The following is a 15,304-nucleotide window of genomic DNA, read 5'->3' on the forward strand; positions in this document are numbered from 1 at the left end:
AATTGTGTACAGATCCTTGTGACATGGCGTCGTGCATTATCTTGCTGAAACATGAGGAGACGGCGGCAGATGAATGGCACAACAATAGGAGACGGCGGCAGATGAATGGCACAACAATAGGAGACGGCGGCAGATGAATGGCACAACAATAGGAGACGGCGGCAGATGAATGGCACAACAATAGGAGACGGCGGCAGATGAATGGCACAACAATGTGCTTCAGGATCTCGTCACAGTATCTATGTGCATTCAAATTGCTATTGACAAAATGCAATTGTGTCTGTTGTCCGTAGCTTATTCCTGCCCATACCATAACCCCACCACCACCATGGGGCACTCTGTCCAAAACATTGACAACAGCAAATCGGTTACGAAGTCGGCTACAATGCTGAACTGCAGTCAGGTCAAGACCCTGGTAAGGAAGACGAGCACACATGTGAATAAGAAATAAGCTTTTTGAGTGTATGGAACATCTCTGTGATCTTTTAATTCAGCTTATGAAACATGTGACCAACACTTTACATGTTGCATTTATATATTTGTTCAGTATAGTATTTCACTTTTACTTGAGTCATTTTCTATTGATAATTGAATACTTTTTCCACCGCTGCATATGTTAACAAAGCAGTCTCCATATCTGTGAACAATACTACAGTAAAACTGGATAAAGATGTGCCCTTGCTCAAGAACTGGGTTATTTTACAAATATGTCAAATATGAGGCTCAACTTAGTTTTGTTGATTCTCTGTTTTTATAGTATGTACGGTAACACATATCACAGAATTATGAAAGAATAGAAATGTAAATGAATGAATTGGCTATTATCCAGACCTCTTCCTCCTGGAAGTCCATGCAGTCCCAGTGGTGAGCCAAGGTGGCCATCTTGCGTTTCCAGTACTCCAGGAAGGTGACAGCCCAAAAGGACATGAACACACTGAAGAAGACTGTCCCGGGGTGGTCAAACAGGTAGCCCACCTGCCAACACATACACACAACATGGGCCTGTCATCTATGGATTCCTTATAGTGGGATGGCTAAGCTATCCATAACGATCGTTCATTATTGTGATAAAAGCAACACATTAGGCATAGAGGTTTCAATAGGCACATCAAACAGTCACTCACACCCCCTTGTTACTGTAAATGTCCAGCATACAATACCTTAGCCATGGGACAGATATCAGACATGTTCCAGGGCTTGCAGGTCTTACAGAGAGGACACATCAGGTAGCTGCCCCCACTATTACAGATCTCCTTGCTGTGGACAGTCAGACACACAATCACAGACACAGACTTCACTACTTTTAGTCCAGGCTGTGTCTGAAATGGCACCCTATTTCCTATATACAGATGTTGAATCTTAATTTGACCCCTTTTGTTGCAGGAGGAAAATAATCCTGAAGCAGGACGATTTTAATACCTGAAAAAATATTTAGAATCGATGCCAGGGGGCAGCTGGAAGCAGTGTTTGTATCCAATGCAGTACCATACCTACATTGAACCTTATGTAAGGTAGGTGCAGGCTGCAGTGCATCTCTTGTGGATTCTTATGTGGATTCTTATGTGGATTATAATAAATGTACATATATTTGGAGGGGGTATATGTCGTTTTCGTTACGGAAAATCTTTTAAATTTTTTTTAAATCAATCGTTTTTTAATATGTTCAAGGCATGCAATTGTGCCTGTGTGGTCTAGCAGTTTACCCGACACACATATGCCAGAGTTGGCATGGGTTCGAATCCGGCCCACTCCCCTTTGACTCATGGATGAATGTCTATTTTTGACACATTAATTCTGCGTGGTTACAGGGTTAATTCCGCATGGTTAAAAAAGGGTTAAAAAAGAAACAACACAAAAGGTTAACAGTTTAGGCATTCATTCCGAGGAGTTAAGGTTAGGGGCGGGCTATGGTTTGGGGAAGGCTTAAAACAGTGCATTCGGAAAGTATTCACACCCCTTCCCCTTTTCCAAATTGTGTTATGTTATAGCCTTATTATAAAATGGATTAAATAAAAACATATCCTCAGTAATCTACACACAATAACCCATAATGACAAAGCAAAAACAGGTTTTTATAAATGTTTGCACATTAAAATAAAAAATGTAAATAAAAAAAACTTTATATTTATCCTTTATTTAACTAGGCAAGTCAGTTAAGAACATTATTATTTACAAAGACGGCCTACCGGGGAACAGTGGGATTTTTGCCTTGTCAGCTCAGCGATTCGATCCAGCAACCTTTCGGTTACTGGACCAACGCTCTAACCACTAGGCTACCTGCCGCCCCAATCAATACTTATTTACATAAGTATTCAGACACTTTGCTACGAGACTCGAAATTGAGCTCAAATGCATCCTGTTTCCATTGATCATCCTTGAGATGTTTCTACAACTTGATTGGAGTTCACCTGTGGTAAATTCAATCAATCAAATGTATTTATAAAGCTCTTTTTACATCAGCCGATGTTACAAAGTGCTATACAGAAACCCAGCCTAAAACCCCAAACAGCAAGCAATGCAGATGTAGAAGCACCTCATCTCAACATCATTGAGATGTTTCTACAACCTCATTGGATTCCACCTTTAGTCAATTCAATTGATTGGACATGATTTGGAAAGACACACACCTGCTCTGACAGTGCATGTCAGAGCAAAAACCAAGCCATGAGGTCAAAGGAATTCTCTGTGAAGCTCCTAGATTGTGTGGAGGCACAGATCTGGGGAAAGGTACCTCCATCATTCTAGTCAGGATCGAGGAAAAGGGGGGCCTCCCAAGTGGCGCAGTGGTCTAAGGCACTGCAGTGCATAGACATCACTACAGATTAGATCCCAGGCTGTGTCGCAGCCAGCCGCGACACGGGAGACCCATGATGCGATGTACAATTGGCCCAGCGTCGCCGGGGTTAGGGGAGGGTTTGGTCGGCCGGGATGTCCTTGTCCCATCTCACTCTAGCGACTCCTGTGGTGGGCCGGGCGCATGCATGTTGACACGGTCGCCAGTTGTACGGTGTTTCCTCCAACACATTGGTGCGGCTGGCATTCCAGGTAAAGCAGGCAGTGTTTCAAGAAGCAGTGCGGCTTGGCAGGGTCGTGTTTCGGAGGACGCATGGCTCTTGACTGTTGACTCTCCTGAGCCCGTAAACTCACTTAATTGACAACTTCCTTCACTTGATTTGGTCCACCGCAAGCCTCCGAACCCTCTGCAATACCGTGACACCCTCTGTACGGAGCCTCCTGACCACATTTCCGGATCAAGCATAAATCGTGACCTAAGGCATGTCACAATTTTCGATGAGGGTTGTTGATATCAACCGCCTGTATTCAATGGAGAGGGATGCTCTTAGCCTCATTCCATGAATATGCATAGGCATCTCAAGACAACTCCAATATAAAGTGTTTTTTCTAAAAGTTGCATGTTATACTTATATCAGTACACTCGTAACAACCTAAGCATTACAAAACTTCTATTAGATCAAATCAAACCTTACATAGCAAGCAAATACGTCATTACATTTTTTGTTGACTGGACTTCCAGGATCCAGCAGGTGACCACACATCTGCCACTCTGATCCTCAACACCGGGGCTCCTCAGGAGTGCGTGCTTAGTACCCTCCTGTACTTCCTGTTCACCCACGACTTCGTGGTCAAGCACGACTTCAACACCATCATTAAGTTTGCTGACAACACAATGACAACAATGAGACAGCCTATAGGGAGGAGGTCAGAAACCTGGCAGTGTGGTACCAGGACAACAACCTCTCCTTCAATGTGAGCATGACAAAGGAGATGATCGTGGACAACAGGAAAAGGATGGACGGGGCTGTAGTGGAGCGGGTAGAGAGTTTCAAGTTCCTTGGTGTCCACATCACCAACAAACTAATGTAACAGATTTTTTTGTGTTTGTGCTTTTCTTACAACTAGTTTCTGTGTTCTATTTATGTGCTCTTCTATAAACCAGTTTCTGTGTTCATGCAAGTGGCTGACTGAACAAATCCTCACTATCAGTAGCTGCAATTTGGCAGTATGCCCAGACCTTGTTTTGAGAACAAAAACGAAAGATATCTCAGTTTCAAGGTCTCAGCTTAGAGAGACAAAGCCTTGTGAGGTATTGGTCTGTCACATGTTATGAACCAGTATTGGTCGGTCACATGAATGAAACAAAATGGTAATGATTGATTAATTATGCTAAATCATGCAAATATAACTGTGTATAGCCGTATAGAAGACAACTGCTGGGACGGCCCAGGGGGATCTCCTGATTGAAGTGTACTATGGTGCATTGAGTTGGTTGGAACCTCTCCAGCGCACTGACAAATGAAGGATTGTTCTTTTAAGATTGACTTTGAGTGTCCCTGTGTAAGAATTTCCATGACAGTATCATGGTCGAAACACACCTATAAACTCGTGAAGAGGGCCCGACAATGCCTTTTCCCCCTCAAGAGACTGAAAAGATTTGGCTTGGGTCCCCAGATCCTCAAAACTTTCTACAGCTGCACCATCGAGAGAATCCTGACCGGTTGCATCACCGCCTGGTACGGCAACTGCTCGACATCTGACCGTAAGGTGCTGCAGAAGGTAGTGCGTACAGCTCAGTACATCACTGGGGCCAAACTTCCTGTCATCCAGGACCTATATACTAGGCGGTGTCAGAGAAAGTCTCAAAAATGGTCAAAGACTCCAGTAACCCAAGTCATAGAATGTTCTCTCTGCTACCACACGGCAAGCGGTACCGGAGCGCCAAGTCTAGGTCAAAAAGACTCCTTAACATTTTCTACCCCCAAGCCATAAGACTGCTGAACAACTAATCAAATGGGCACCTGGACTATTTGCATTGACCCCATTCCCCCCACTCGGTACCGGTACCCCATGTATATAGCCTCATTATTGTTATTTTATTGTGTTACTTTAAAAAAAAGTTTTACTTTAGTTTATTTAGTAAATACTTTCATTGTTGGTTAAGGGCTTGTAAGTATTTCACGTTAAGGTCTACTCCTGCTGTATTCGGCGCATGTGACAAAAAGGTATTTTGATTAACATCACAGCTTTATGAAATAAAATATTAAAGCCACACAATACAGGCTTTTAATCCACACCAAAGACCATAACTAAATGAACAAATGATACATAGCCTAATTATAAAACGTGGGCGAGCATCCACACTGGAGGAACTTTTATCGTTCTATATCTGTCAATCAACTGATGTCCAAAATCAAAATGTGTAAGTCAGTAGGAGGAATTTAGTTAGTTATGCCAGAAGGGCATTGGCCGGAATTGAACCCAAGCTGACATGGTAGGTCTATGTGTACGCACTGAAGACAGCAACCCTAACCGCTAGACCCCAGGCCATAACTGAACTCAATTTTGAAAGTTAATTCATGACGTTAGGATACACTTGACACTTCTATGTTGTATCCTAGTGGAGATCAATATCTATATTGTGTTATTAAGCTATATAAAACAACGGTTGTTGATGTGTATGGCTGCATTTCAGATAAAAAAGTAATAGGAACTAAGCATATTTGAGTGAGAAAGACAACCCCAGTCTGCATTTGCATGTAATGCAAAGATTATTATCCCTTGATTTCCTGCTACACAGTAAATTACCCGAGACTAAAGCTCTCTGGCTTTTATAGAGTACAGTGAATGATAGCACTAATCCACAATGAACAGGAGGATTTACAATAATGCCCGTGGGCTTGTAAGAGGCTCAATGCTATTCTTCCTTCTCTCTATTATTGCATCTTTAGTCTCACTTTCTCCATGTTCGCTCTTAATGTAAATCTTCTGTGATTCACCACCAAGCCATCAAACACTGATACCCGAGGAAGCAATTATCAGCATCTTGCCATGGAAACAGATTTGAGATGGAAAACACTGACCAAAATGTTTTTCTCCCCCTAACACACACAGAAACGAACACGGACACACATGCGAGTGCAAGCACACACACACACGTCTTACTATAATTGTGAGGACCAACAATTGATTCCCATTCCAAATTCTATTTTCCTTAACCCAGAATTTAACCCTAACCTTAACCCCTAATCCTAACTCCTAATCCTAACCTTAACCCTAACAGCTAAGACTAAAAAAGCCTTTTTATTTTGAATTGAGGACAGGCAAAATGTCCTCACTTCTCTGAATTTTAGTTTGTTTGCTATTCTTGTGAGGACTTCTGGTACTCACAAGTATAGTAAAATGTGCACATACACACAAACACACATATACAAACACACACAGCACAGTGAAGCAATGCAACAGACTAAGTGCTGCATGAGTACACTGAAGAGGACTCTTGTGGGTAATGCATTATGTCTGAGCAGCCTGCATGACATTTGCAGACTGTGCCTTACACTAGGCCACTCTGTTGCATAAATTATACTGGTACAACATCACTTTGATCCAGCTTTTCGTCTCTATTCATAGTAAAGATATATAATCTGACCTCTATACTGTACAGTTTTCAAACCATGAACCTTGATAACAGCCAAAGGAATGAATCTGTTAGAAAAGCATTGTAAGTGAAGGAGCTTCAGGACTCACGCAGGAGTGTTGGTCCCCATGGACATGAGTCCTGACACAAAGACAAAGGCCCCCACCACCGCCGCTGGGAGCAGCCAGGCTGTGTAGAACCCTACAGAGGAGGATCAGAGAGACAAAAACCTCCTCAACAACTCTCTATGTCAAACAATACAATGGGGGTAACTCACAAAACTGTACTGTTGTGGTAAATTGACCACATATCATAAGTGAAAAGATATTGATCTCTCTTTCATCTAAGTCTTCGTAAGTATGATGCTTGCCACTAAATCTCAGATTTTTCTGATGTGTTCAGTTTCATAAGGCCCCCACCCCAAAGTATAACCATAAAAGCAGTACAGAACAAAATATTGGTACTGTATCAGATTTACTATATGAGGAATCCTGCTTACCCAGCCAGGCAAAGTAAAGGGCTATTTTCTCTCCAAAGTATTCTCTGATGTGGTCAAGTGGCTGGTACTTGTACCATTTAGACCAGCGGGCCCAATACTGGAACAAGACCTGCCTCTGGTTCAGCTCATCTGGATGCACCTCATACTCTGGAAGCTCAAAGGGGCCCTAACAAACATACATGTACATACACACATTTAACAAAGACTGGTGTACTAGGCAGATGTCTTTGTGTGTGGCGGTTAGGGCTGTCCCCGACTAAAAAAATTGTGGTCGACTGAGAAGTGTCCTGATCTGTTTAAATGTATTTTTCCATATATACAGTGCATTCGGAAAGTATTCAGACCCATTGACTTTTTCCACATTTTGTTACGTTACAGCCTTATTCTAAAATAGATTAAACACATACATCTACACACAATACCCCATAATAACAAAGCGAAAAGAGTTTTTACTTTTGTAAATGTATTTAAAATAAATAACAGAAATACCTTATTTACATAAATATTCAGACCCTTTGCTATGAGACTCGCAATTGAGCTCAGGTGTATCCTGTTTTCATTGATCATCATTGAGATGCTTCTACAACTTGATTGGAGTTCAGCTGTGGTAAATTCAATTGATTGGACATGATTTGGAAAGGCGCACACCTGTCTATATAAGGTCCCACAGTTGACAATGCAGGTCAGAGCAAAATCCAAGCCATGAGGTCAAAATAATTGTCCGTAGCTCTCTGAGACAGGATTGTGTTCTCTGGTTTGATGAAACCAAGATGTACATTTATTTTATTGTAAATGAAATTGGGGCCTGAACAAGCGTCACATCTGGAGGAGACCTGGGGAAGTGGGGAAGGTTTTCAGTGGCAGGGACTGGGAGACTAGTCATGGTCGAGGGAAAGATGAACGGAGCAAAGTGCAGAGAGATCCTTGATGAAATCCTGCTCCAGAGCACTCAGGTCCAGGCTGGGGCCAAGGTCCACCTTCCAACAGGACAATGTTCCTAAGCACACAGCTAAGACTACACAGGAGTGGCTTTGGGACTTGAAGGCCGAACTTGAATCCGATCAAACATCTCTGGAGAGACCTGAAAATAGCTGTGCAGCGACGCTCCTCATCCAAACTGACAGAGCTTGAGAGGAACTGCAGAGAAGAATGGGAGAAACTCTCCAAATACAGGTGTGCCAAGCTTGTAGCGTTATACCCAAGAAGACTCGAGGCTGTAATTGCTGCCAAAGGTACTTCATCAAAGTACTGTGTAAAGGGTGTGAATACTTATGTAAATGCAATATTTCAGTTCTTTATTTTTAATACATTTGCAAAAATGTCTAAACTTCTTTTTGCTTTGTCATTATGGGGTATTGTGATTAGATTGATGAGGGGAAACAATTTAATCAATTTTAGAATAAGGCTCACGTAACAACGTGTGGAAAAAGTCAAGGGGTCTGAATACTTTCCGAATGCACCGTATACAGACACACCCTATGTGTTAGTATAAAATCAACTATATATACACCGAACTTGTCTGATGCTGTAAGCACACTGTTTCATTTAATAATTAAGACACACAAATGACTCAAGAAAGAGCCCGATGGTCACATTGTGTTAAAAAACAAATCCAGCGAATGCCTGAGTGACTGGCCCACGTTGTCTTGATCTCCTCCCTACTGCAGCGAAAAGGCACCACATAATTTCAGCCATTTAGTTACTTACTTGTTTCTGACTGGAAGGTTTGGTTACCGAAATCCCTAATTTATTTAGGAAAAATTCCCTATTCCCTCAACCCTTGCACTCTGAGTGAAATTGCTTGATCCGACATTTTGCCTTTGCATGAGGCTTGGTGCTCACAAAATCGGTAGGCTATTTAACAAACACAGAAGGCAACAGAAGCAAGATCTGCCTTATCTCTGTAGACATATATGGATTATTTATAAAGCCAGACACATTTAACAGTTAGGCTACTGATTATAGACCTACTTAAGTTGGAGATTCCTCTTGCCTCAATTTTCCAAGACAATTAGGCTACGGTTGTTTCCTCGTCTCTGCTGCTCCTGCCTCCACCACATTCTTCTCAATCCTAATAAGCGTGTTAATTTTGCTATTATGCACATAGCAACATAGGAAAAGGCGCCAAATCTACAGTGCAAGATTGTTTCAGAACTGCGGACAGCGACCGTACCCAAACGGGAGAAAGCGCATTAAAATAATATTAGATTTATTAGTGTTGTACCATTATTTGTACATAATATAACCATATACAATTTCATTATCACGTCTTAGAGTGATGGACTGTGCCATCCCCGTAGCCTCTGCAATGGATTAGTCCACTGAGACAGGCGTGAATTAGACAGGATTCTTGTGCACCATGCAAAAAAAGAAAGAAAGAAAGAAGAAATCTCGGTCGACCAACAGCCTATCGACCAGTCAACTAATGGTGTCAGCGTTAGCGGTGGTACATTAAGAATGTCTCTGACCTCATGCAAGGGAAACGCTGCAGTGTATGCCCCCTCGTTGAGCAGTCGAGCCACGCCCACCTCCGCTCTCTTCCTCTTGCCGTACACCGTTCTCGCCAGAAGCTCATACACCTGCCATGGACAGCCAATTGGCCATATGAGAATGACATAGTCTGAAGTAAAGCATTTTTGACCACATATAGGTCGGCCTATATACAGTACAGTATGTCCATCTATTCCTGGTGTACATCCATCATTATCCAACAAATGGGTAAAGATGCAGAAAGTCAATAAATGCACTCACTATACGGTGTCTCTGTGTGTTAGTAAAGTAGGTGTCATGGTTCTCACAGCCGAGGAACCTGAGAAGTGACAAACAGAGCGAGGTTAAACCTGTAGTCCTTTACAACTTACAGTAACAGGGTCTTTTAATAAAGGTCAGCACGCAATGTGGCTCAACTAATTGTTGAGGATTAGCAATCAAATCCGATATCAGGAAGTTTCCGGGATGTAGGGACTCACTTCTCCATCTTTGACTTGCGAAAGGCACAAGTGTAGTAGTCTAGTGGCCTGTTTGGCAGGGACTCCGCCATGAGGTTGGGAATGTATAGTTTCCGAAGGATCCGGTCAGAAGTGTTGAAGTTTGGGTTCGGTTGGGCCTGCGACACAAAAACAACATTCTCCGTAACACTCCACACACCATAGTATCGGTTTTACCGTATTTTGCACTACTGTATTTTGCACTGTCATAAAGTGTAGTGTTAGCACTGACCTGTAGGGGTGCTCTCAGAATGAGCTCCTCTGCGTAATACACCAACACATCCCAAGGGGCGCTCAGGTTCAGATAATGGATGGTTTTTTTCTCGCTCGCCGTCTCCTCCTAGTGCCAAACATCAATCATTACAGAACATTCACAAAATTATTAATTATATGTTACAGTGTGCTGCAGCATATAAGCATTATTAGATTGAACAGTAAAACTGTCAACAGAGCATTAGCATTAAGAAGGAACAATTGTTATTGGGAAAGTAGAAACACTAGATCTAACCACTAAGTCTTGTGGAGCTAGGTGAGTTAGTAGTGTATATTATATTACCTTTTCCAGCAGTATGCCGGCATTCTGCAGGTTTTGGGTGAATTTGTTCCTCCATCGAGCCAGCTGAGCCTTTCTCCGCTCAGACCTGCTGCTCCCCTCCTCTGCCCTGGCTCCGACCTCCTCCGGACCGCTGGTCTCAGATTGGCCCCTCCATCTGGAGCGATGCTTTCTCGGTTTCACCTCCCATACTAGAACAAAGTCTGATTCAGGATCAGTCAGACAAAGCCATAGGTTAGAGTTTGATTGGTGGCTTGTTCTTTATACTGTCTGTTACCAGGGATCTGCCACTCGTTTCCTGGAAAGCTACTGGGTGTGCAGGCTTTTATTCCAGACCTGGACTAACACACCTGATTGAAATGATTAAGGCCCAAAGTGAAGACCATAATTATTTAATTATTTGAAAAAAGGTGATTTTAGTGCTGTGGTGGAAACATTCAAGTCAAGCAACTTAAAGTAAAATGTAATACTGTATAGATATACAGAAAGCCTAAAAGCACCTATTTTGGTTCTTCCATCTCTAAAGTAGTTCCCCCCTAGTGGTTGTTCCGGTCGGCTACTCGTTTTATCACAGTGTATATAGATGGGGTCATCCTCATCATCGTCATTATCATCAGAAGAAGCCGCTGCAGCTGAAAGCTGAAAATATTTCCGTTATATAATGTATATCAATATAACGTCCATTTACATATCAGATAAATAAATAGGACAGGAAAATGGCTGTAATGACAGTGAAATCTAATTGTGTCCTCGTGTTACTATTGTATTTGTATTCTTATTTTTAAACTCTGCATTGCTGGGAAGGGCTCTTAAGCAAGCATTTCACGGTAAAGTCTATACCAGTTGTATTCGACAAATAAAATGTGACTGATTTGGAACGAGCTGTAGCTATTGCAATAGGCAACAGCACAAAAGCTTTATTCGCAATATTGATTTTAGATTCAATCACCACAAAATAACATTTTCGTCAAAATGAAAACACTGTTTTTAGGGAAAATATTTTTTGGGGATCATATTGACATCAATACAACTATATGAGGAGAAAGCTTGAAGTCAAATCAGCACTAACCCCCATTCAAGATGCACTGCAACATTCAACATTCTAGGTAAGTCATCATCAGAGCAGCAATTGGATGAGACCAAATCAGGGAGGGAGTGGGGGACACTTACATATCTTGGTGGGATGAAACCCCCGTTCTGCAGACTCCCATAGCTGTCTGTGGTTTGGGGTTCGCCCCGATTGCCCGTCACGTAATCCAGATCGAGCAGCACCTCCCTGTCACCTCCTGTGGCCAGGAGCAACTCCGAACCCTTCCTCAGCATGTTGAAGAAGATGAGGAGGGTCTGCGAGTGTCCGTCTCTAGTCAGTCAGTCTGCTTAGAGAACTACGAAACACAACATACATGCATAAACATACAAACTGTATGTCACATGTACCGTATATATACACTCAAACTCTGATGAAGGTATTCATGCAGTGTTGCCATGCAGGTTCATTAATTAATTGCTATCATTCAAATGAATCAAATCAGATTAAATGAAAAGGAAGAATGGATACATTATTCCAGCAAGAGATGGAGGAGTGGAGGGGCGAAATGACAGGATACTTCTACCTTAGTGGAGAGGGGGCTGGAAATAGGAGAGAATAACGGGTGGATCTGCAGTAATCTCTGCCTCTCTCCCTCGCTCTATCTCCTCCTCTCCACAGGGAGAGAGCCGAACAGAGTAGAATACCGTAATCCTCCCAGAAAAGAGGCAGCTGAGTTTTGCTCCATCACTCTCAGCAGAGGAAACATGCACATGGCCCCATGCCAATAAATAATCTAACACCCACTAAGGGAGAGGACCAGCATTATTTTAGGGGTGGTGATGGATGTTGGGCATATGAGAGGGGAAAGGGTTTATCCGATCTTCCTGTCGGAGTGTATTGCCCCAATCTTAATTAATACACACATTGTGTGTGTTGGTTCTCGCACACTGGTACACACTCATGAATAATAGAGGGGGGGATACATTCAGGATTGTATTACTTCCCCGACCATAACGTCAACTAATCTACATGGTCTTCAACACAGAAGGGGAGAAGCGGTCGAGGGGGGGGAAACTGTGTCAGTGTATGTTCCACTCAAATTGGGACTCCTGCTTTTACTACAAAGGAGGAAAGACAGATCCTTTGTGCTCATTAAAAAACAATGAGTAAGTAGTTACCATGACACCAACCACCAGCCAAGATTACACAGCGCAACTGCATTCTCATGCATTCTTCTGTATTCTCATGTGTCAGAAGGAGCTCCTTGTTTCCAGTATGTTACAAACTGGTTCATGATTCCTGATTGTTACAAGTTTCTGCATTTCCTGAAAGGTAACATTACAGTTGCTAAACTTCTTGCTGAACTGATGTTATAAACCACAGTATTTATAATTTTTTTATTTACTCTGACAAAATTGCCTCTAAGCCGTGGAAAAGGGAACAGATCAGCTGTCCAGTCTGTTTGAACACTCTGACAGACCGTACAACTCTTTGAAGTGGACACAACTTCTGCATCAGCAAATGCAGGGATGAAAGTGGAAGCAGCAGCACTGAGGTTTCCTGCTGCCGGGAGACGTTCAGCAGGCGCCCCACACTGACCAAGAACTCAATGCTGGAAAAGATGGAGAAGCTGAGGAAGATGACTCTACTCAACAGCACTATTGGTTATCCGTACGCCAGTCCCGACATGTTTACTCTTGTAGGGTCCAGGAGGAAGGCAAAGGCTGTCAGGAGTGGTCCTACTGCCAGTCTCAATTTAGAGCTCATCTGAATGTCCCTCTGTTACAGAAGCACACTCTGGTGGGTGTAGTGGTCAAGGAGCTGCAGCTGGAGAAGCTGTGTTCCCAGCATGACAAACTGCTGGCCATGTACTGCAGGCTTGAAAGGTGGATCTGTTCTCTGTGTGCAGCCGATGTCACCAAACAGCTGAGATGGAACATGTGGGTTTCCATGGGTTTCCATTTGTATGTGGAATGTCAGAAAATTATTGTCAGCGAATAGCTCCATGAACAAGCCCTCTAAATGCACAACTGGAAAAGTGAAAGTAAATTATAGGTGGTTGGAACGAGTGGTAGGTATAACAGTTCTGTCTAATACACCCAACATGAGACTCAAAATGTGGGTCAGTATGGTCATGTAACATATAACATGTAACATATTGGGGTGTTAATCCTTACAAACTGAAATGTATGGATTTGGTTGTGGTTTGTTCCCAAAGGATCTCCTGGCAGTGGAACAGAGAAAAAAAAGTACATGACTTTACTGAGCCACCATTCAGTTTGCCAGTGGAGGCTCATCCAGGGAGGAGGATGGTGCTCCTCATTAACGTACTATATGTTACACAATAGACACCTGGTGATGACAAATTAATAGACTGAAAAAAAGGATAGTACGTGCTATATAGTATTATCTAAATGAGAAACTCTAGTTAACCAACCACAATCAACTACACATTTTTAAGACATCATTGAGGATAATTGGCAGAATCTACCACACACCGAAAACCGATTAATGAAAGTTCTGGAGGCTAAATGCAAAACTGGAGAAAATTGAAAAAGTCTCCATATTGTCGTTTTAGAGAATTTGTCAGCACGTCCTATCGGCTTCACAACCACAGACTGTGTAACCACGCCAGCCCAGAATCTCCACATCCGGCTTCTTCACCGCCGGGATCATCTGAGACCCACCACCCGGACAGCTGATGAAACAGAGTTGTATTTCTGTCTGTAATAAAGCATTTTTGTGGGGAAAAACTCATTCCCAGGTGAGTGGGCCTATGCCCTCCCAGGCCCACACATGACTCCTGCATGCTTTGTTGACTATGAACTTTGTTTACCCAACCGTGGGACAGACTATGTTTGTTCCCACACTCGGGACTCTGACTCTCTATTGGTTACACGGACTCATGGCCCCCCATCCTATTCTAACCACCTCTCGCCAGCTTTGTATTCATGTTACCTGATGAAATAGATATATAATATGATTTTGTTGCCATCAAATGTCATAACTCTCCCTGTCCTCTGCCGTGCCTTGATTCTACTGTTGCTATCCCCAATTCTGACACGTGCTCTGATATTGGTTCACTGATTTCTGTTCTTGTAAAAGCCTGGGTTTTCCTCACTTTAACACCAGAAGCTTATTACCTAAAATGGATCAATTGAAAGTGTGGGTTCACAGCTCCAATCCAGATGCGTTGGTCATTACGTCGTTAAGAAAGAGTGTTTTGAATACTGATGTTAACCTTTCTGGTTATGACTTTTTCGGGCAAGACAGATCTTCCAAAGGTGGGAGAGTGGCAATCTTTACCAAGGATCACCTTCAGTGCTCAGTTGTCTCCACCAAGTCTGTCCCCTAACAATTTGATTGGCTGGTTTTAAGCATTCAAATTCCAAATAGCTTTTTGTTGACTGTTGCTGGGTGTTATCGTCCTCCATCAGCACCGGCCTGTATCCTACCTGCCCTAAACTCTCTGCTGGTCCCTTACACTAAGTCTCAATTTGTCCTGCTAGGTGATCTAAACTGGGACATGCTTAAACCACCTGACCAAGTCCTAAAACAATGGGACTCCCTAAATCTTTCTAAGATTATTAATCCTAATCCCACTAGGTATGATTCCAAACACCTAGAAAAGGCTACTCTCCTCGATGTTATCCTTACAAATAATCCTGATAGCTGTCAGTCTGGTGTTTTCTGTAATGACCTTAGTGATCACTGTTTTACAGCCTATGTTCGTAATGGCTGCGGAGTGAAACGACCTGTTCTGATTTGTCATAGACACCTGCTAAAAACCTTTAATGAGCAA

The 15,304-nt window shown here is 42.6% G+C and overlaps 1 protein-coding gene across 3 annotated transcripts in view; it reads right to left on the reverse strand.

The window, feature by feature from the left end:
- ano11 (anoctamin 11) overlaps window positions 1–15,304 on the reverse strand; it is a 43,992-nt gene that overhangs the window by 15,398 nt on the left and 13,290 nt on the right. For all 3 annotated transcript variants that reach the window (XM_035740547.2, XM_035740546.2, XM_035740544.2), the window contains exons 2-12: window positions 11,643–11,857; window positions 10,973–11,111; window positions 10,476–10,675; window positions 10,152–10,259; window positions 9,902–10,038; window positions 9,684–9,741; window positions 9,401–9,511; window positions 6,933–7,098; window positions 6,544–6,634; window positions 1,161–1,257; window positions 832–975 (exon numbers count right to left, since the gene is read on the reverse strand). In XM_035740547.2, coding sequence (XP_035596440.1) covers window positions 832–975; window positions 1,161–1,257; window positions 6,544–6,634; window positions 6,933–7,098; window positions 9,401–9,511; window positions 9,684–9,741; window positions 9,902–10,038; window positions 10,152–10,259; window positions 10,476–10,675; window positions 10,973–11,111; window positions 11,643–11,795 — 1,404 coding nt within the window. In that variant the 5' untranslated portion in view covers window positions 11,796–11,857. The remainder of the gene's footprint in view (window positions 1–831; window positions 976–1,160; window positions 1,258–6,543; window positions 6,635–6,932; window positions 7,099–9,400; window positions 9,512–9,683; window positions 9,742–9,901; window positions 10,039–10,151; window positions 10,260–10,475; window positions 10,676–10,972; window positions 11,112–11,642; window positions 11,858–15,304) is intronic.

The sequence above is a fragment of the Oncorhynchus keta genome, chromosome 28, assembly GCF_023373465.1.
Source record: "Oncorhynchus keta strain PuntledgeMale-10-30-2019 chromosome 28, Oket_V2, whole genome shotgun sequence".
Classification (NCBI taxonomy): domain Eukaryota; kingdom Metazoa; phylum Chordata; class Actinopteri; order Salmoniformes; family Salmonidae; genus Oncorhynchus; species Oncorhynchus keta.